Source organism: Tachypleus tridentatus, chromosome 10, assembly GCF_004210375.1.
Source record: "Tachypleus tridentatus isolate NWPU-2018 chromosome 10, ASM421037v1, whole genome shotgun sequence".
NCBI lineage: Eukaryota > Metazoa > Arthropoda > Merostomata > Xiphosura > Limulidae > Tachypleus > Tachypleus tridentatus.
The window spans coordinates 136,409,098-136,432,508 of NC_134834.1; the positions used below are offsets into that span (position 1 = coordinate 136,409,098).

At 33.8% G+C, this 23,411-nt stretch overlaps 2 protein-coding genes across 2 annotated transcripts; both read left to right on the forward strand.

Moving 5' to 3' along the window:
• The first annotated feature begins 8,311 nt into the window (after positions 1-8,311).
• Positions 8,312-9,463, forward strand: LOC143228515 (kelch-like protein 10). The gene is made up of 2 exons (XM_076459761.1): positions 8,312-9,053; positions 9,428-9,463. The coding sequence occupies exons 1-2, from the start codon at positions 8,583-8,585 to the stop codon at positions 9,461-9,463; spliced, it is 507 nt and encodes a 168-aa protein (XP_076315876.1). The 5' UTR covers positions 8,312-8,582.
• A 387-nt stretch (positions 9,464-9,850) lies between these two features.
• On the forward strand, positions 9,851-21,962 carry LOC143228516 (uncharacterized). Its single transcript, XM_076459762.1, has 6 exons — positions 9,851-9,913; positions 12,645-12,844; positions 14,269-14,550; positions 19,210-19,520; positions 21,086-21,277; positions 21,955-21,962. Exons 1-6 carry the CDS (start codon positions 9,851-9,853, stop codon positions 21,960-21,962), a joined length of 1,056 nt encoding a protein of 351 aa, XP_076315877.1.
• The last annotated feature ends 1,449 nt before the right edge of the window (positions 21,963-23,411 follow it).

The following is a 23,411-nucleotide window of genomic DNA, read 5'->3' on the forward strand; positions in this document are numbered from 1 at the left end:
GGTAATGCCTTACAATCACTGTTTAAATTCACGTTCGCATAACATACGTTTCTTGTTGTTTTTAGAGCTGATTAGTGTTACTATCATTTTTATGTATTGTTGAGTAATTCTTGTCACACATAATGTTTTTTATACACTTTCAACTATTTAACATACATTTTATAGCTTTCGTTTTATTACTTCTTACATCCTGAAAAGGACACCTTTTTAACATAGAAATTTTTATACTCATGTAACATGTATTTTTATTTTAATTTTACCATATATTTAATAAACTATGTAATAGATCATTTTGCTGCATAATACGTGTGTACCATCAGTTATTGATAATTTCCTAAGTGTACGTTTAACTTTCTGTATAGTTATGAAAATGCAAGATTCTAGAGATAAGTCTAATCATTTGGGGAATGGTTTTATGTGAATTTATAGTGCTGCTTTTTATATTTTTTTCATGTTTTATCCTCTAAACCATGTCTTTTGTCATGAGATCATAAAGCTTAAAACATACATACAGTTTAGCCCCCCCAATGGCTCAACGGTATGTCTGCGGACTTCCAATGCTAAAAACCGGGTTTCGATACCCGTGGTGGGCAGAGCACAGATAGCTTATTGTGTAGCTTTGTGCTTAATTCAAAACAACAACATACAGTTTAAACGCCCTTTTAAAGAACATCACGTTCTGACAAAGAGAAAGTTATGATGGCACATATTGTTGGAAACTGATATTCATGAAGTGTAATTTATTGTTAGTATTCTACCAACTAAGATGTTTACATCTTAAAGTTTTATTAACAGTTGTTTCGGTATGTGTGATGACTGTTTTATTTAGAGTTTGTTATGTTAAAGTGACACATCAATGAACAGTTATAACATGCCATCAAAATTTTGAATATACACAAAAAGTACACTTTGTTATAGACTGAACTTGTGACTAAAATTGTCAACACTACACAAAAACAGTTTATTCTATTACCATCCTCTGTAGAATGAAATCTCATATTTTACACGTTTATGTATAAGTAGATACTTAAAGAAGTATTTAGTGGATCATTTATTTTGAATAATTATTTCAAGCTGACGTACACAGTCTGAACTTTCGACCGGTTGTTATGTGTGAGGCAGGGCTATGAGTAGAAAGTATACAATAATTGTACGCTGAGTGAAATATCAAATTTTGAGAAACAGAATATCATGAATACACATTTAGTGTTTTATAGCACCAGGTAAAGTGAAGGAACTATTTTACTATTAAATATGGTGGCATATAGAAGTTGTAGTTAAAGTATGCTGAACATTAAATTTATATAGAAAATACATAGTAACGTGGAGCTTGAACCGTTTATTTTTCAGTATTAATATAGTGTAAATAGATAGATAATGGCAATGTATAATAATTGACTTGTTCAATTTTCTTTAAATGACATATTTTTTTGCGTCATTAATCACCCTCTTATTACACCAACACTGTGAGTTACATAGAGTGTTCTACTTTCAAATGAACGTACTATATGTTTTAGCTAATACTAAAGGTCAAAAGCTTTTCTATACTTGACGTTCTGCCCTGCTTATTTTATAAAACCAGACGTTATCAAGATGGTCAGCAGTCTTGAATATCAAACAAGTAAGGATTCAGACTAAATATCAACAATGTTAATGACCAAACTGAACTTTGAATTTTATAAGCCCAACTCTTCTTATCGACATATCGTTAGCTGTGGGTCAGTTAGGGTGAAGTCTCCTTTAGTGATCGTTTGCTTTCAATGTTAATTGCATCCATTAGAAAGAACATACTCATATTCAACTTTATATTTTCTACTTGATACGGTGATTTTGAACATGTATGTGATGTAAGTGATATCTCTAACGTAGAAGAAAGGTCAGTTCTATATACCTTCAAACATTTATGAAAAAGTGTTTCTTGCATTTATTCAATGTGTTCACACATTTTACTTTGTGTCATCTATAAGCTAATATCTATACTACCAATACTATTAGTACCAGTATAACACTCTATGATTTACAAATAACTATATATATATATACATTAGGTTTTTTCTCAAAATAAATAACTATAACATTTATGAATATGCTTGAAGGTACATTTACTTTCATAACAGCAGGGACTTACAAAACATTAGCAGTCAAATTGGTATCTTTATAGCAAAAGTATTTTCTAAATACAAGATTTCTAGAATGTTTGTTTTTGAATTTCGCGCAAAGCTACTCGATGGCTATCTGCGCTAGCCGTCCCTAATTTAGCAGTGTAAGATTAGAGGGAAGGCAGTTATTCATCACCACCCATCGCCAACTCTTGGGCTACTCTTTTACCAACGAATAGTGGGATTGGCCGTCACATTATATGCCCCCACGCCTGTGAAGGCGAGCATGTTTGGTGCCAGCGGGATTCGAACCCGCGACCCTCGGATTACGAGTCGAACGCCTTAATACGCTTGGCCATGCCGGGCCTTTCTAGAATAAAACAATTGAATTATAATTACTGACACTGAAATTTGTAAGTCAGTGTGTCTCAAGCCAAATTATAGTTAAGCTTTTATTCTGTATCAAAGTTGTGCTTTTTGAAAAATTAGTTTTTTATCCAAACTCATCAAGTGTTACTGTAAGAAGTTGAACTATCATCTAATCAGCCTTTCTTCTGCATCAAAATTAAATATGTTTTAGATTTCAATAAAAAAATAATTTAAAATCAAACCTTCCAATTTTTAAGCCCTATTCTATCTTTACCTTAAACTTTTATGAAATTGGTTATATGAAGAAAAAATGGATAATCTTGCATATCTACTATACATAAAAAAATGTTGACAGCACTGTCATCCAATAGCTCCATAGATGAGCAATCAGAATGGTATATAGCGAGTACATGATTGTAAAAGCTGATTAAAAATATTCTCCAGAATACTGTATCTAATCAGACACACTGGATAATGACAGATCTTTATCTTAAATATTAAAAGTCTGAATTCAAATATAAAAAGGTCCAGAGATCTTTATCCGACCTACAACTTATGGCATGCTGCACTCTGCTATTCCCACCAGTCAACTGAAACATGCACACCGTCCTCTATGACCCAGCTAGTTTCCACACTACTCTCTGGTTGGTATGTAGAGTTTTCTTAGGTCCAGTAAAGGAATAAGGTCAAGACTGTTCGATACCTACACTGCCTAGCTAATTCAGGGCAAACGCACCAGCTTCAACTTCGGCTATAATCTTCTTCCAATCTTTCCATTGTCTTCTCTTAATGATTTTATTCCATTTACAAATCGTGTAGCAATTATGGCGTGAACTATGATTTCTCATCATGTGGAGGATTCCTTCTATTCCTTCCTATTTCACGTACAGTCAGCATTTCCTTGCCTTAAAACTGTTTTTTTTTTTTTTTTTGTAATGGAACATCATCAAATTATTTCGTAAATATTCTGTTTGTTTATTTAAAACATCTTTTAAAGAGCTATTAATATTTCCAACCTTCATGTGGCACCGCACATGTATCTTTGTTTGTGTGTATGCCTACTGATATACAAGTATTCCACCATTATACTTCCTCAAAATGTTCTAATAATTTATACAACTCACTTGCAGCTACTGCATGTACAGCGTCAATGACACCATAGCTACCTACTGAAACTACACTCGATAGCGTGCTACTACCATCTGGAAACACATAAATTCATCTTTATTTCTGACATTCAGGGCAATCAAAACAGTATCCACTGCTGGTTGCTGATCAACCTTTATTTGCAGGTCTGATGACTGAATTGATATCTTTGACCATTTTGCTGCTTTACAAAGTGACGACATTGTAATCTGGTGTGCATCTGCGAGGCTATTGACTATAGCCAATTATTCTTCAGTCGTTGTAGTGCTCCAAAGCATAGACAGTTCCCCTGCCAATGCTACATTTGTACACACATGAAATAACTACTTCACTTTTGCCATCTCAAACAGTGTTAAATGTCTCTCACCATCAGGTGTTGCCACATAAGTTCACTGGAGTTTTTATTGAATTTATCTATAAAGATGTCCTCCTGATCTATTGAGATCATTGTTAAGTACCCCTTCTTGTGCAATTGATTGCATAGGTAGTCAGTTTCTTGGTGGTTTCCTTCTTTTTTTGACTTAAAACTGGCTTGACAGTTGTCCTTAGTTTTGCTGTGTCAAATTGGAGATCACTCATATGTGACAGTTTTTCAGTCATTCTTCTGTCCTTTATTTAAATACTTGATGTTGCTGAGAGACCTTAACTGTGTAAGATCAAAGTCAGGCACTGTACATCTCGTTTTGAAGTCCAGTCATTCCTGTTAATAAACTGACTAAAACGTTTCAAGAACTAATCCAAGTCCTCTTTCACTGTCTCCTTTAAGGTCAGGCACAGGATATTTTGTGCTTATTAGCCAGATCCTGTGTAACAGATCAAAATCTCTTCTTATAGCAAAGATCTTAAGAGTGCTAGGAGGAAACACTGGTGATACTTTTCACTTCTTTTGAAGGCCATTTAATGGCACTCCAATGGTTGGAGAAAAAGAAAAAGATTAAAGTAATTTTAAGTAACAAAATTATCCTCAAACTATGTTTAAAATTGTTTTTAAAACAATATATTATATATTTAAATATTCATTATTTAAAAACAGGATCTCTAAAATGCATCATGCTTATGTCATCTATACTTTTACTTGTCTAAGATGTATCCACAGCTACGCGGGCTCTACATTTCGTTATCTAAGCTCAAGAATTAAAGAGCACGCATAAAATACACTACATAATCCAGGGGTGGCCAAACTTGTTTAACGTAAGAACCACATACGATGAACTTCTGATGTTTGAGAGTGACAAGACATGAACCAATATTACCCACGTTTTTATTGTTAGATGCACATTTTGTTACATAAATTTTATGCAAATATTAAGGAATACATGTACGTAGTAATATCTCTTTATGTATGTAGTTTTTAAACTGTTAATTTGTATTAGTTTCAACAATCACAAAGTACACATATGTATACCAACTTTTTTCAAAATCCTGGCTGATTATTGCTTTAACTATATTGAGCGTGTTTAATACAGTAATGAACTATGGAAACATTTAGGAAAATATGCAACTTTGCATTTCATTAACGTTAAATGAGACTACCAAAAATAAAAATAAAAGGAGTAAAAAAACAGATATTTTAATGATATTTATTTGTCTTAGTAACATCTGGTGAAAACATGTAAAACAATAAAATTAGAGATATTTTAATCAGATACCACCTTACAAAATTTGTCTTATCATAATATTTTTCTGACACAAACAGACATTGATACAATTATCAGACTATTTACTGCTAGTAGAGGTCTTGTGATTTTCCATTTTCCATCAGTCGTTGAAATTCCGGCTGATATGTTGTCAAGGCTGTACAAATTAGCTCCGTCAGATGTTGATTTGTAAGGACTGCACGATGCTTCGACTTCACAAACTTTGTTACAGAGTACAGTAGTATGTTGTGCTAAAATTTAGATGAGTCGCACACTGGTTTCAATCAGTTCAGGATATTTTATTTCTGTAACTTGCTTCCAGAACTCAATTGTAGAATGGGATTTATGGATCATCTTTGGACCCAGGTCCTCCTGTCGTTCTATTACTTTTATTTCCACAGCAGATGATTCTGTAACCAGAGGTTTGAGATTTGAACAACCATATTTGATCACATTAACCATGAATGGTTTTTTATTTCAATATCAGGGAATGTATTTACTCTCCTTTTGAGATTGAGAAAGTAAATGAATTTTCTTGACAATATGTCTCTTTGAAAAGTCTAATTTTATTCTGAAAATTGAAAATTGCCTGAGCAAGATGAAAAACAATCTTATTCTTCCTCTAGAGTGCCAAGTTGAGAGTTATAGATGATTCATTATATCAATAAGAAACATTAGATCTTGCATCCATTCATCATTTCTCAGTTGGGGATAGAATCTTTTCTTTTCTTCAGGAAAAGTAATAATAGACTCCAACAGATCCACAAGCCTACTTAAGACATGGCTGGTTGACAGCCACCTTACAATGCAGTAGAAAGAGACATCACTGAGTTTATCTTCAAGCTCCAGTTATTCAATAAAATGTTTGAACTTTCGGTGGGTCTTCCCATTGAAGTGTATGAAACTGACAATTTCAAGAACAAATTTCATAACATCTTCATACTTGAAGTATCTGGCAGCCAGCTGTTCACGATGAATAATACAATGAATAGGGAGAAACTTTAAAAAGCTGGGATAACTTTTCCTAAGTGCAATTAATCCTGCATTTTTCCCCATCATTACAGGTAAGGCCCGGCATGGCCAGGTGGGTTAAGGCGTTTGACTCATAATTCGAGGGTTGCGGGTTCAAATCCCGGTTGCACCAAACATGTTCGCCTTTTCAACCGCGGGGACGTCATAATGTGACGGTCAATCCCACTATTCGTTGGTAAAAGAGTAGCCCAAGAGTTGGCAGTGAGTGGTGATGACTAGCTGCCTTCCCTCTAGTCTTACACTGCTAAATTAGGGACGGCTAGCACAGATAGCCCTCGAGTAGCTTTGTACGAAATTCAAAACAAACAAGCACATTAACACTCCTTTAATTTACTGTACGCAACACATATATATGTAAAAACGGCTCCTTTGGGTTGAGAAAATATTTTACATAGCCGTATTTTACGAGCCGTTTTTACATATATGTTTTCTTTACAAGTGGGTTTTCTCGACATCACTGTACGCAACAAAACCACACTCGCCACAATCACGCGATCGCAAGCCACGCCCACTGAAACTAACATTATCAGCAGCAGTTTGTGTGATTACTGATTCTCCAGCACAATTTCTCTGTGTAATCCTTGTTGATCCAAAATTTCTTTAATCCCTGACTCAAATCTAGCATTAAAATTAGGATTTAAATTCTTAAATATATTTACTCACCATGAACATTAAACTTACGTTCTAATCCAGTGGACTCTCATTTTATACCCAGTAAATGATTATAAAGCTTGACAATTTTTTATTTACCCTTTATACTAATTGTGATCCACATTATATGTTTGGCCACCCCTGTTATAAATAGAATAAAAATATTATTGGACAGCTGCAGTCTGTGTGCTATAGCCTTCGGAAGCTATAATTGTGACTAAAGCCTATTAATCGGGAAAACTACATACAGAATTGGACTAGGAGCATTTGCAGCTTTCGAACATTACATACTGTTCAACTTCAGTGAATTACTTCGGACACTACTATTTCTACGAGGACATTAAATATCTTCTTCAGTATGAAGTGAACTTGTAAAGGTGTGAAGCAAAACAGGAACTAAGACTGTTAACTTAATCGAGGCGTGACAGTGTCAACTCAGCATTAATTTATTCGTCATGGACCTGGATCGTTGATAAAATATTCAGTTCTAGACCCACTATTGTTTGTAAGTTTGTAAAACTTTTGCATATTAACCATCATTTGTAATGACTATTAGTAATAGCCGTTATTATAAATTGTATTTTGTGTGTATGTGTATTGAAAAATATTTGTGTTAAAAAAGAAAAATGTGTGTATAATTCTTGTTGCCAAATATAAATTTGATACATATTAACATTTAATTAACTTTTAAAGTCAAATTCACACTTATGAATATTTAAAATAGTAATATGTAACGTACGTAACATAATAAATCGGAGATTCGTCCGATATAAATGATAATATGTAACAATTTAGTTAATCTAATAATTCTATTTCCAAAAATGTATTAACACTTCGCTTCCCCGTCGATCATATATGAGTGACGCACAGCATGTTGTTAAATTCATGCCAAGCAAATATTCACAGTACGTCAAATTTTTAACGATCCGTTTGAATCTGGTTCGTAAGGCTTATGTTTAAGTTTTTGTTATGGTTTTAAAATAATGTTTAGGCAGAAAAACACTTACTTGTATACTCATGTAGTATATCTAAATACAAAAAGTTATTATATGTACATTACAAAACACACATCTGAGTTATAAATCTTGTGTGTTTTATTCTACTGGACAGTGGTTAAACATCTCTTATCCGTACGAAAACGATGTTAGTAGCATGGTCATGGAGGGCCAATGTCACTCTCTTTTTCAAAATAACAAAAGCCATATTTATACCTAATAAATCTGGCGAAATATTACTATTTGATATAAAAAATGAAGTTGGGCCAAAGCAAAATTCGACAAATATTACCATGAAAACAACTGTGTTGATAAATTTATATTTTATGAAAAATACACTTTTTTTTTTCATTTTGGTAATAAGGTATAAGAGCAATCTACCTGACAATAGGAATATGTATTATAAAGATATTATTGCGTCAGTTTGTGCATTGTTATAAAATGTCGTGCAAGAACGCTTAAATCACGTGGCTCAAGAAAAATCAAAAATATTTCAATCTCCGAAAATACAATGTATTGAAGGAAACGGTTGTCCTATCAAATGCTGAAGATTTAAGAAGAGGTCGTATATCGAGACGAAAGTATTGCAGGAAAAGTAGGGAAAGAAAAAACAAAACAACATCCTTAATTCAGATTTTCGATCATATCTTAAAATGTCAGGAAGTGGAGATGTTTTTCAAGACATGAGTTCTGTACTTGATGAGCTTCGTGTAAGACGGCAGCTTTGCGATGGTGTGATTAGAACTCCTGATGGTGGAGAATTTTGGATTCATCGAGCAATCGTCTCTACCGCTGGTCCTTTCTTTCGAGCTCTATTTACCAATTCTTTATCAGGAGAAGAAATAAAAGACGTCATGATTCCAAACATTACTGCCGAAATTATGAGTTTGATTTTAGAATATGCTTACACTAGGAACGTTTCGGTTACTTCAAATAATGTAGAAAAACTTCTTCCAGCAGCTGATCAGTTTCAAGTTGCTGGAATAGTACGAGAATGTTGTCGGTTTCTGTCGTGTCACCTAAGAGTAGACAACTGTGTAGGAATTTACAAGATTGCAAAGCATTACTATTGTCCTTCTTTAGAGAATTCAGCAAGAAACTTTTTGCTTTACAATTTTTTACTGGTAAGAATACTTATTAAATAGTATTGAGAATAATTTTAAATAAATATTTAATTAAATCGGTACAAGTAACTAGTAAAAAGCTAAACAACTAATTTTGAATGTTAAAAATTGAACATATAATACCTTATGCCTAGTGTGTCGTGTAGAGTTGACTGGAACTTAATGCAAAATCAAAGAGTAAAAAATAATGCTTATAAGTTATGAACTGTTGAAAAATGTATGTGAAAATTAGTTTTTATCTTTCATAAAAAGTTTATTTTAAAGTTATAAATTATGAAATAGCTTATGTATTGATCAGATTTTTGCACATGTATAGTTTGGATGTTTACAGGTTTTATTGGTTATGTGTGAAAAATGTATTTTATATGTTAAAGATAAGTGTTTGGTTGATTGGTGACTTCAGTTATTGATTTTGTCCTTTTACGAAGTTCGTTACTATAAAATTATAAACAAAAACTGTTTATAAGTAATAAGCTAAAAGATTAGTGTGTTTAAAATAAAATTAAAAAACTTAGAATTTGTGTTTCAAATGCATGTTTATGTGTAAAACTTGATGCAGTTTCGAAAGTATATTGTATATTTAAAGTGTTATCATATTATTGAAAAGTTGAAAAATAAAGTACATGAGCTCTTTTTATCGTTGAGAATCGAGTCCTAGATTTGACTGTTGTAAGTCCGTAATGTTACTGCTGACATACCAGTGGGCATATGTTAACGACATTGGCATTTTCAATTCGAACCGAATGTTATGCACACATGGGTTAAAAACCCAATTAAAACGCATTTAGGATTGAAGTATGGTTGTTCCTAATTTTGAGTTTCTGAACAGAGGAAAGGAAACTAATCACTACCAGGGTTTTGTAAGACTTTGAACCGAATAGCAGGGTTGACTGTCACTTATATAATGAACTTGTAACTGGTTTGTTTTCAATTTTGCGCAAAACTACACGACGGATATCTGCTGTAACCGCCCTTAATTTAGCAGTGTAAGACTAGAGGGAAGGCAGCTAGTCATCACCACACACCGCCAACTCTTGGGCTACTCTTTTACCAACGAATAGTGGGATTGACCATCACATTATAACGCCCCATCGGCTAAAAATGAGAGCACGTTTGGTGAGATGGGGATTGAAACTCGTGACCGTCAGATTGCGTGTCAAGCTTCTAACCACATGGTCATACTGGGCCACTTGTAACTGAAAGTGCGAAATGTGTTTAGTGGAATCGTTGTCTGAACCTTGGACCTTCTTATATAGCATTACACAGACACTTATTTTTGAAGCCATCTGTTACACCAGCAGCGTGCCCCCCAGTGGCTCAGCGGTGTGTCTGCTAACTTACAGCGCTAAAAACCGGGTTTCGATATCCATGGTGGATATCCAGATAGCCTATTGTGTAGCTTTGTGCTAATTGAAAACAACATCAAAATAACTACACCAGCATGTCACATCCTATTGACAGGTCGTGGAAATCAGTTTACGAAACCAATATATAAAAAACGTCCGTCCAGTTATAAAAACTAATAATTTACAATGTAAGACTTCTCTAGCTTTAAAAGTATTGTACTTGTTGTAACGGTTTCTATCATTAATTGCATTATTCTTTATTATACAATGAAAAATAACGTAATATCAAAGCTATCTCTTAATTTGTTGGTAGACCTAATTCACAAATAAAACTAAACACTTACTGAATTTCTACGAGACAACCCAAATTTGCTGACGAGCACACTGATTAATCTACTGGTAACAAAGCAACAGTTTCAGTAACTATTTCATCAATCGGCTGACTTATTGATTAACTAGTTTTCACTAACTTACTATCTGGTGTTAAAATATTGTTACTTATCACATTTAGAAAACTCAAGACATTGCCTATTCATCACATTATGTCATTTGTAAAACTCGGAAACTTCTAAGCATCATTATTATACCATGTTAAAGTTTCTTCTAACAAACTAAACGTTTCAATTAAAATATTAAAATACATAGCCATAAATACTACCTCTCCCTGAAGTTATTTGAACAATCTTAATACACAAATCTATGTAATTAAAAGAACAATGTGTATTAGTCTTCTGCGTAAGTGTATAATACTAGCTCACATGGAAACCAAACTCCTGTTGGCTAATAGTACACTGGTACTCATAGATATAAATAATACTACTCTTTAACACTGAGGGGAATGTGCGCATGTGGCCGCCATTGCTATGTGTTGAAGTTCGAACTGGCAGACATTGTTAAATGACTGAGAGTGACAGTGGTTCCTCAAATCACGGCTGGAAAGAAAGAAGGGAGCAGAATGATATGCCATTAACTGTTACATATACCTTAAACAAGAGTCGAAGTTGGAGGGTGTAACATTCCACAAGTGAATAAATCTTTTGTTCTTTAATTATAAGTTACAATGAGCAACAGCGCCATTTACTTGGTGGTAACTTCGAACTGGCGTGGATATTTACATCTCGTTTCAAAGTATATATGCGAGTCTTTTTTTTGGAAGGTATTTCTCCTACACACGCCGGCATGACAGCTTCTTTTTACAAATGCTGACAATACTAAGTACTCATATAAGATGAAATAATTATCCACGACATTTTAATGTCGCCTGCTGGCTAGTCAAGCTATGCAGCAAGATAGCCAAAATGCACTGTACCTTTACTTCTGATGCTATCACTAAGTGTCAATATAGAAGTTTATTAACTACACAATTTCGCTTAATGTTTGAAAAAGGAAGTTTACGTTAATCTGTATCGTTATGTGTGGCTTATCAGAGAAACAATTTAAGAATAAGATTGACTTTGACAATAAATTCTGTCTCAGAATTACACGAGAAATTAAATTTTTACAGGTAGCTCCTTCCAGTCCAAAGTCCTTGATGTGTCAGTGCCATTATGATAAATATTCAGTCTAAAATATACACGTGGCACAAAATATTTTGTATTGCTTAAACAACAAAAACAAAACATTAATGTAACTGTGACATATATAGAAAAATGTTTATAACAGAATGAGCGTAGTTTTATTACAAAATAGATATGTTACATGCTTTTCTATCTTGACACATTTTTATTCGCCCCCTCCCCTCCCTCGTGGCACAGCGGTGTGTCTGCGAAGTTCCAACGCTATAAACCGAGCCTTAGTTCACAAATAACATTTTCAATTTGAACATACATTATCACATTAACGTCACTTACTCCAAACTGAAATACAAAACTTGTTCTAATCGATCAAGTGACCGAAGAGACATCATAACTCTCTCTGTTTAACACTGATATGAAAATCATTGACATACTATTACTCAGTACGCGTATATCTAGGTATCTCAAAGAATTACTTGATCTTAATTTTTACGAATAATATAATTGTTGCATTATTACCACCATCACGATCAAAGTACCGTCTAGTAAAGAAATATGCGTAGTGAAACATTGAAATTGCAGCTGGCAATAATATTAATGATTAAAGAAGCTACCTTGCGTACTTGAGATTGGAACTAAATGCTAGAAATAATGCTTATATGTGAATAACAAAATACTGCAGCTGCTAGCTGCTTTTTTACCGAATTAATGAGTTAATGGTATGGATATAGGTATCTAACCGAAGTCCGGAGTTTCCATTTCTAGGAGTTGAAGACTTGGAGGCTATTTTGAATACAGATGAACTGAACATTGAAGGTGAAGATCAAGCGTTCATCAGTGTAATTCATTGGGTCGATCACGATCCAGAAAACAGGAAGCGGCATCTACCGACGTTACTCGGTGCCATTAGGTTTGGATTGTGCAATTACAGGTGAGTAAATGAAAAACGTCTAGGGTAATTTTGCTTCGAGTAACAGTAATACATTAAAAATTGTGATTGTAAACATAAAACAAATGAATACATGAAACCAATAAGCATAATAATCGTAATGAAAATCATTCTATATTGTAGATTGTTTTTTACGTTTGTATTATACCAATGCATATTTCGAATTCGCAGGCCTCTAAGTTAAAATCCGTAATGGGTTAATTAAGAGAAAAATGTAAAAAAGTATAAATTGTGTAAAATAAAAATTAATATAAATAACGCATGTTATGGTTTTTGCAGCTGTAGATGTTAAAAGCCATTTAATCGACACTCTTGGTTCTTCAAGTTAATAATTAGATGAATGACACAGTTATTTGATTTTTTTCTATATTTCGTGAATGTAATTTTAATAAATGTTGTAGAATAGATGAAAGTAGGTATATTTTCAGAAACAGGTATCAATTACCAACAATTATAACTAGAATAGTTTTAACAGATTTTTTTCCTCTCATAAAACAAGCTACCTCAGGAACTATTTACAAATATATTTTGTAAAACAGTCCTCTACGTCATCTTTACAGAAAATTAGTCAAAACGAGACTTGTATAAGTGTTTTTGTTGGTTTCTTTAAATAGTTAAAATAAATGGCTATGTTAAAATTATCTTTCATGTATTTTAAACATACTTTTACATTTTACAGTAGTTTTTCACATTTGGTTAGGATAACTGCCACACCAGTTAATGACAATAAATTCATACTTCAGAAAAATATTGTATTGTTTAATTATTTTTCTTCGTGATATTCGGGCTACTCATTTAAGATCGTCTGGCGACTAAACAAGTTTAAAAAAGCTTAATTTGGAATTATTTCTTTAACTTGTGATTGGCGATTGATCTGTATAATACTGTAAAATAACATATAATTAAAAGAAACCGTTGTGTTCCAGTGTGTAATAATGTAATTCCCGTTTAGAAAATGTAATAAAATTGTTTGATCACGTAAGAATGATACGTCTTTTACAATGCTTCTAAACGTAAGACGTATTTTGCAGGTCACGTGATTTTGAATTTATATTCTGCTTTTAGATGGCCTTTGTTTTGCTTGGACTTATGTTTACTAGTACACTAGTGTTAAGGACACATAGTTAATTTTGATAAATGATTAACCTACTATAGCATATTACTAGTACACCGCATTTACTCACACGTTGCTCACTGCATTAGCAGCGAATCAAAGACGTAGAAAAAGTGCCTCAAAATTATTCCTAAAATAGCGGGAAGAATGTTCTTCATTATTAAGTATACATTTTGTGAAAAATTGGTGTATTTCAAAGTTTTCATTAAAATTAGTTTTGTTTTTCTGTTACCTACATTCATGTTACTTAAAATGCGCTATATTTTCATTACTTTCCCTCCTTTTTATATAGGTATTTTGTTGACCATGTCTTGAAACACCCCTATGTTACAGACAGCTATGAATGCCAGGCAGCATTATTTGAAGCGTCTGTGCTTCTTGTAGAAATGGAAACAAATGAATCCAACAGACCTGTTTTAGAGTTCCAGCATCCACTCTTGCGTCCTCGCGTACCTTACGAGATTTTATTTGTTATTGGAGGATGGAGTAGTGGAAGTGCTACCAGCTTAATGGAGACATATGATTGCAGGGCGAACCGATGGTTTTTGAGCACCCACAGCGACACAATGCCGAGGTAAAATAATTCAGACCAGTGCTGATGTAACAGATTATTAAGTTTCTGCCATGGAAAACCAATACCACAGTTGTTTTAAGTAGATTAAACGTATTTTGTTATGAATTTTAAGGTAATATGGGAAGTTTGCTTTATAATATCAGTGTCTTTGTCATTGTTAGTAGGTAATTTATAGGATAAACGAAGTCTAATTACTTATTGGTTATATTTTCTTACCATTATTAGATATTAATTATTCACCAATTTACATCCTACTTTCGGAATACAAACATGCTTCAAATTCAGAGAAGTTCTGAGAACCGTATGTGGTTGGAATAGTTAGGATATGATTCTGATTCTTTAGTTGGCCAAATCGACTAACTATGTTAAAGGGTTTAAAAAGGTTATACAAGTTTTGCTGATTTCTATGTTTGGTTAACTGAATGAATAATCGGTCAGTTCGATGTAGAAAGTTTAATACTTTTTTCTTGTGTACTGTTACCTTGACGATGTTCCATTTACTGCATGATCGCCATCTCTTAAATGAAAGTTTGTTGAAGACAGATCAGTGTTACAGTTTTGTATGTCTATTATGATCCCTAATTTTGACTCTTGTTATTATTTCTGTAGTGTGTTGGAGTCCGAATTTACAAACAATGTTGTAAAAGGTGCTTTTTGTTCTCCATTGAATCTTTAGGTGATCTTGCGTGTATTGTTTATGACGTTATTGTATTGTAGCTTCTTGACATTGTTCTGAACTTATACTGCTTCCATATTCTTTACCATTTTATCACAGGAGCTGTTGACTAGATAACTGGCTGCGTGTCTGTAGTTATTTTCTTTTTTTATTGGGCATTCAAGAGGTATCAAGGAGGATCACATTTTTACGTGGTTCTTAATTCTTCTGTATTATATCTTTTGTGATCTAAAGACTGGATAGTTCATAAAACCGGTTTTACACTGTTGAAATAATTTCATCTACAGTTGTGTTGTTAACCTGTACTTAAGGGTGTCTAGTAAACTTCCCTAGTATATAAGTGATATGCCCTGTCGATCATTACATCTAGGGAATGGAGATTATATTTTATTTACCAGTGCCTTGAATTGTATCTATGTGTTGTTTATTTAGGTGGTTCATTTATTCTGAAATTTTGTCTGTAGTTTCTGGCCAGGGCTATTAGAGCAGTCATTCTGAGGACATTATTTTTGAAATGTACCATATAAAGCTTATGGGCAATAGGGTTAGCAGGTAGTACTTTTTTAAATTAATGTACAAGTTATAACAGAATGGTGTTAGAAATATAAGCTACGTAAGTTAAAACATCAAGTGTTTTGTTTTTTGTTAAACACAAAGCTACACAAAGGGCTGGCTATCTGTGCTCTGCCCACCACGGGTAATCGAACCCAGTTTCTAGTGCTGTAAGTTGACAGACGAACCGTTGTGCCACTGGGGGACAACACCTAGTGCACATTAAAATATTTAAAAGCCTTGAATATGGATGAAATGCACATCGATTATAAAACAGAGATCATTAGATTTCATAGTTATTCACTAAGAACGCTAAATATTGGTTTTGTGGAATGTAAAATATAATATTAATAAATAATTGGTGTTAACACTCCTACGAAAAGTGGGGCCTAATAGGCCCCAGAGAAACTTGAAAGGTTATTAATATTAGGCTAATAATTTTGTATTTAAATGAAATTGCCATTTAAATCCATTAATGAATGGATTAACGAGATTCCCACTGTCCCTATCTACTATCTAGCGAAACCACAGCCAAGGGAACGGGCTTGGAGAAATCAGGGCTAGAAACGTCTTTTCGTAGGAGTGTTAAGATTAAAATGTTGTTATTAATTTTTATCCTAAAAGTCTGATTTGTAAATGACTGAAATAAAAACTGATAAAAATTACAATTTATTTGTTTAGTCTGGTTCACTTCATAACGCTCCCCAGTGGCACAGCGATATGTCTGCGGACTTAAAACGCTAAAACCTGGGTTTTGATACCTATGATGGGCAAAGCACAGATAGCTCATTGTGTAACTTTGTGCTAAATTCAAAACCTACAAAACAACAACACTCAATAACAGTCGCTTTTTATAAAAAGTGGTGACACGTATCATCTACAGCACTACGTAAGTCTGTTACATTCCAAACGGCCTGATGAATCCTAGTATTGGGTAAAATGCTTCTTCTGTACTGGATATAGCATATGTCGTGTAGTTAACATATAACGTATTCTCCTTTGTTTTCTTTCGTGGGTTCTTAAATACAGGTCCGGCATAACCAGGTGGTTAGGGCACTCGACTCGCCACACCAAACATGCTCGCCCTTTCTGCCATGCGGATATTATAATGTCATGGTCAATCCCACTATTCGTTGGTAAAGAGTAGCCCAAGAGCTGGCGGTGGATAGTGGGGACAGCTAGCGCAGATAGCCCACGTGTAGCTTTGCGCGAAATTCAAAACAAACCAAACCAGTCTAGAAACACCATGTATGTGTGTTAGTAAACATATAGTCAAGTTATGTTTGGTGATCGTGGTGTTTTAAAAATACCATGTTTGTTTATTAGTTAACATAAAAGTTATGTTTGGTGATCGTGGGGTTCTTAGAAACACCATGTTTGTTTATTAGTTAACACAAAAGTTATGTTTGGTGATCGTGGGGTTCTTAGAAACACCATGTTTGTGTGTTAGTAAACACAAAAGTTATGTTTGGTGATCGTGGTATTTTTTAGCTTAGTATTTCTCAGAGTATTCACTTTGGACTGATATTAGAAGGATACCGAGTTAAGAAGTGCATGTTTGTTTATTTATGTGATCTCTAACTGAGTTTGTCCGGAAGAAAGCTTTGAATTACAAAGTGTTTGGAAAAACTATCATTATTAACTAATAAAAAGAGATTTTATAACATTTTCGACTAAACTATTCATTAGAGAATCTCGTAAAATGTAGTTTTATTTGATATTAGGTTATTTGAAAGCTAAGCATTCATTGTTTGTCAATATTGTTTTTAAACTGTGGGTTCATTTTCATTTTGTAGGTTTATTTGAAAATGTTATAAAATCTCTCAGTCTTATTTTTAGTAAAGAAAAGCTGCAGCCAGATCTGTTAAACCAAGTGAAATATGGATTTTTAAGTAAGAAAATACATCTTAAGCTAGGTTTATACATGAAACAACTTACTTACGTGACCTTCGTTTCCTTGTGGGAAAGTGCACGAAATCCTGTACCATTTGATTTGCTGATTGAAAAGAGAACTTTCTATTCTTAAATTTCATGAGTTCTCTTTTCTACAAGAAACTCATTCAATGGCCAGTTAGTGGATAAAATCCCAAATAAAGCTGGTAAGACGCAAAGTTAAGGTGTGTTTAGTTGAATAACTTTTCACGTCCAGACTAAACTGAAAGAACATTTTAAATTTGCGAAAAAATCATTTTAAATCAGGAAGTAGAAAACACATTGTACCATTTTCTACCACATGATGTGCTATTCCATTACCTTTATAACACTATTTTGCTGAACAATGATTTGTATAGTAGCCACAGACCATAAAATGTTTTTGCTATTTTTCATGCCCTTCGCTTATTTTATCATTTTCATGCATGACGTTTAAGCTCCATTTACTTGCAAGCATAATATGATAGATCGAAAAATTCTGGCTTATTTGATTTTTTTTTTTTTACGCCCGGGGACAAGTCAGTTTTCGCGCCCCCTCGTAACAAAATGTAAGCCATAATTCCTTATTATATAACATCAATTTGGCGCCCCCTACCATTACTGATGCTGCGCCCGGGGACGGATGTACCCCTTTGTCCCCCCCCCCTCCTTAGCTACGCCACTGTTTACGCGATCAATACAAATTTACGTAGACTTAAGGCTATATAATAAAACTACACGTGCGTAACTTTTAACTAGTAAAACTAAACGGAAATTAAACAATAAGGTGTAGTAATGGTACTTATAATAGTGTACAGTGTATGAAACAATTAAGAACTTTCAGTGTATGACATAGTTTCGAGTTTCGACAAAGTATCCTATAAAAATCAAGAATAAAACCCGTTGTAAAGAAAAAAGTTATTAAAAGGTGTTTATAGCACGCTATGAAACTAACCGAAGCTAAATTATTGCAATGTGAAGGTAATGTAAAGTTGTAGTGAAGGTAATGTAAAGTTGTAGTGAAGGTAAACTTAGCTAATTATATTGAAATGTATGAATGCTTGTCACTTTGTGAATATGCATTTTAATACAATGAGTATACATGCTAAGCTTAAAACACGCATGCGCAGGCTGTTCAAAACTTAACATGCATACTCATTGTATTAAAATGTTTGAATAAATAAAAAACAGGCAGGAATATTCTGAATTTGAAAGCCAATACGCCACATGGACACCTCAGGCACAGATCTTTCTAACAAATTGAGATTTGCAATGTTTAACCGAGAAATTTGTGATAGGTCCATATTATTTATAGAGATACTATGAAGATCTAATGCATGCATACAAATCAGAATGACGTTTTCAAAACAAAATATTAACTGTAAATAAAATTGGTATTTTTCTTGACTTCATACTTTTGAATTAAGTTCATTTCTCCTTTGTAACATAGGACTAAAGAAAATATTTTGTTTAAACATAATGAAATGTGGTCTTATGTTTTTATTTATTTTTTATTACAGAGCTTATCATGGTCTCGCAGCACTAGATAGATATATTTACATGGTGGGTGGTTTTGATGGAAACCAGTGCTTCAACTCCATGAGATGTTATGATTGTACATCACACGAGTGGTCGGAGCGTGCTTGCATGTATGTCGCTCGATGTTACATCAGTATCGCTGTATTAAATGGACTAATCTACGCTATTGGAGGTTATGATGGTCGTGTTAGAACAAATACTGGTGAAAGTTACGATCCTCAAAGGAATCAGTGGACTCTAATAGCAAATATGAATCGGCAACGCAGTGATGCGAGTGCTGCTGCATTAAATGGTAACTAAAGTTTAAAATACCTAAACACTAGCATCACAACTTTCAGATACCTAAACATTAGTATCACAACTTTTAGATACCTAAACACTAGTATCACAACTTTCAGATACCTAAACACTAGTATCACAACTTTCAGATACCTAAATAGTAGTATCACTATCTTCAGAAACCTAAACATTAGTATCACACTGAAAAATTAGAAAATGTAAGTAAAAATAAATTTTTTCTTATATATGTGCATAAACTGAAGTGGTTATAATTGTTTTTAAGTGAATATGTGGTATGTAATATAACCTATCACACAACTATATGCTGTGTGAGAATTATATATACATTCGATATCAATCATAAGACAGGTAAATGATCGCAGTGACTTCACACATGATAATGAATGCTGTTGAACCTGTTGGTTCCTCAATGAAGTGATCAGTGTATTCATCAAGACAGTGTTATTGGTATTCCTGAAATGACAACATTTGTAGAAAATTACCACTGGAAACATAACTCAGATCACAAGTGAGCCCTTAGGTATACGTCATTTGTTGTGAAAGGTATCAGATGCGTAACAGTTGACCAAATAACAGTAACCATCAAATTTTGATTGAACATACCAATTTCCACTCAAACAATGTGCAGAAGCTATGAGTTATGGACTTTGGTAGTATTTCATCAATGTGCAAAACCAATGAGTGCAAATAACAAGAAACTTTCTTTGAATACTAACTGGAGCATCGTGAATGAAGAAAAGATCAATGAAAAGAAAGTCATATCATCTGATAAATCACGTTTCATTCTATTTGCAACAGAGAAAAGGCTTACGTGTGGATGAGATCTGCTGAAACATTAACCGCACATGCATCATTCTCACTGACCAGGTTTCTGAAAGTAATGCCGTAACCTGGGGCATGCTTGGTTTCCATGGTTGTGGCCCATTTTTCCTATTTCAGGGCCAGATGCCATCACATGAATATTCAGGCATTGTCACAGACCAACTTCAAAATTCAGTGCTTCTTCTGTATCTGTATGAGAATGGAATCGTTCTGGATTTCATTGTCATCATCCATCAGTCCTGTAATGTATAGGGATGTACTACAGAACGTGACAGTGACTTTATATATTTACTTTGACTAGGCCAATTCTATCTAGCATATTTTTAAAAAATGCATCACAACCACTCCAAAGCTTCCTTTCTTTCTGGGCCAACTACAAACCACACAGCACTCACTAACAAATGGTTACAAGCAATATCTTGTGCAATCAATGCCATGATATGTTGAAGCAGCCATCCAAGCTAAAGATAGTTTTTACAATTATGTGGCTGTATATTGTTATTATTACTATTCATAAGTTTTCCTATAGTTTTAAAATTAGCGAGTTAAACCATTCATAATATGTTCTTTCTTATTCCTGTATTAAGCTCTCAACATTGATTACGTGATCGAATTATGCAAGGAAAACCTTAAGGTATCACTTACAATGTATAACATGATTTTATAGTTTATGTGTAAAACGCAAATATTCATATGTGTACTTATAATATAGTAAAACTTTATTCTTCTCTATAGGAAAAATTTATGTGGCTGGGGGTTTTAATGGTCACGAGGTTCTTAATAGTGCTGAAATGTATGATCCACTGACAAACTCATGGACATTCATCAGAAATATGTCTTCTCCTCGTAGTGGAGTAAGTTTAACAGTGTATAATAATGCTGTCTACGTTCTTGGAGGATTTAATGGGATGGCAAGACTAGCCACTGGTAAGTTATACAGACAGAGATTACTCTCACTTATTTTCATTAACATACTTCAAAGATATTTTCTGTTGTACTAAAAGATTCACTTCCAGTTTGCAATATAACGAAGTATGTTCAATCGTCACTCAAATGTTAGAATTTTTGTGTTCAATTTTAAAAATGATAAGAGAGTCAATTTGTAGTGCATCGTAGTAAGTTCAGTGGTTGGAATATTTATGTTGAGTTTTAAAAACTGTGGTAGAGATCAACTTTGTTAAATATTTTTATAAGTTCGTCTTATATTAAAATGTTGTTATTGTGGCTTGGAAAACAGTGGTTTTGGATTCAGTTTGTAACATATTATAATAGATACATTTGTGGAAATGTTGATACTGAGTTTTGGAAACAATGAAATGGGTTCTAACTTGAAATATATTGTAATAAGTTAATCTTTTGAAATGTTGACATTGATGTTTGGAAACAAGACTGCAGTGATCATTGATGGTGCTCTGTGGAAAATATAAATTCTTCACCCCTCCTTAAAGCATTTAATCTATCCTTACTTTCAAGGTTCAAACTTGTGCCCTATGGAGCGGCACCCAGTGTGGATGTACTACTTGTACTATCTTTGGTACCTTTCTAAATAAGTAACCATCTCTCATGTACAAGTGAAAGATTATTTGATGAAAATTGACTTTTAGACCCATGATCAATAGTTAGTTGCCAGACTGTAAATCTTAAGTTACATTGTTTGGGCTTGTTACGGCAAAAATCAGTAAATTTGTGTTACACAGTTTGTAGCCATGGTTGTATTATTACAATAATGTCAAATTTCATTGTATAATTTGAAAAAATAACCTAAGTTTTGACATAGGGCATGTAATACTAGTTACCTTCACTTTCGTTTGTGGTTAGTGCATTTGACTCACATTCTGAGGGTCTCAGATTCAAATTCCCACCTCACCAAACATACTCTTCTCTTCAGCCTTGAGGCTAGTCTCACTGTTCTTTGATAAAAAAAAAAAAGCCCACAAGTTAGTGGTGAGTGGTTATGACCTTCCCTTTAGTCTTTCACTTCCAAATTAGGGACAGCTGGAGCAGATAGCCCTCGTGTAACCTTGCGCGAAATTAAAAAACAAACAAACATTCATTTCTCATTTCAAGATTAGGGATCGCTAATGGAGGTAGTTCTCGAGTATGGGCCGGTGGTTAAGGCACTCGCCTTGTAATCCGAGGGTCAGAGGTTCGAATCCCCATCACACCAAACATACTCGCCCTTTCAGCCATGGAGGCGTTATAATGTAACGGTCAATCCCACTATTCGTTGGTAGAAGAGTAGCCCAGGAGTTGACAGTGGGTGGTGATGACTATCTGCCTTCCCTCTAGTCTAGTCTTACACTGCTAAATTGGGACGACTAACGCAGATAGCCCTTACGTAGATTTGCGTGAATTTCAAAACAAACGAACAGTTCTCGAGTAACTCTATGCTAAATTCAACAAACAGATAAACTTTGAGGTCTAACTAAGAAAGTAGTTATCAATGTAATCGCAAATTACATAATGGAGACAGGTACAAGGACAACATTCAGGACTAATGAGACCTTTATTAGTATTAGATAATTTAGAATGTACAAAGGTATCACGAAGGCATAAGTTACTTATGGGTATGGATAACAATTAAATTATTTAGTGGTCCCCAGGTGAGACAATGGTAAGTCTATGCACTTGCAACTCTAAAATCCATTGTTCTGTTCCCAGTAGTGGACACAACAAGTAGCGCAATGTGGTTTTGCTGTAAAGGATTTGCATGTGATCAGTTAGTGAAAAAATTCCTTGTTAGTGGATCATTTCGTAAAATGTGAAGATTTTTCTAATTCATAAAAAGACCATGAGATGGTAAAGTATTAAAAGTGGTTGTTGCTTTCTGCATCAATTAAAGTCTCAAATCTGAGGATGAATACTCCTATGAGTATGTATTTTCACTGTTGTAGTTGTGAAAATGTGCTCGCAACCAGAATTCTTTCAGGAAAAATGTTCATTTCCTTCACGAAATGTAAATTCAACATACATTTGTTTTTAAGTGCCAAAGTCAAACCTTTGCGTTAAATAGACGTTTCAACATTTTTTAATTTCTAAATCTGGGAAAACTTTTATCTTT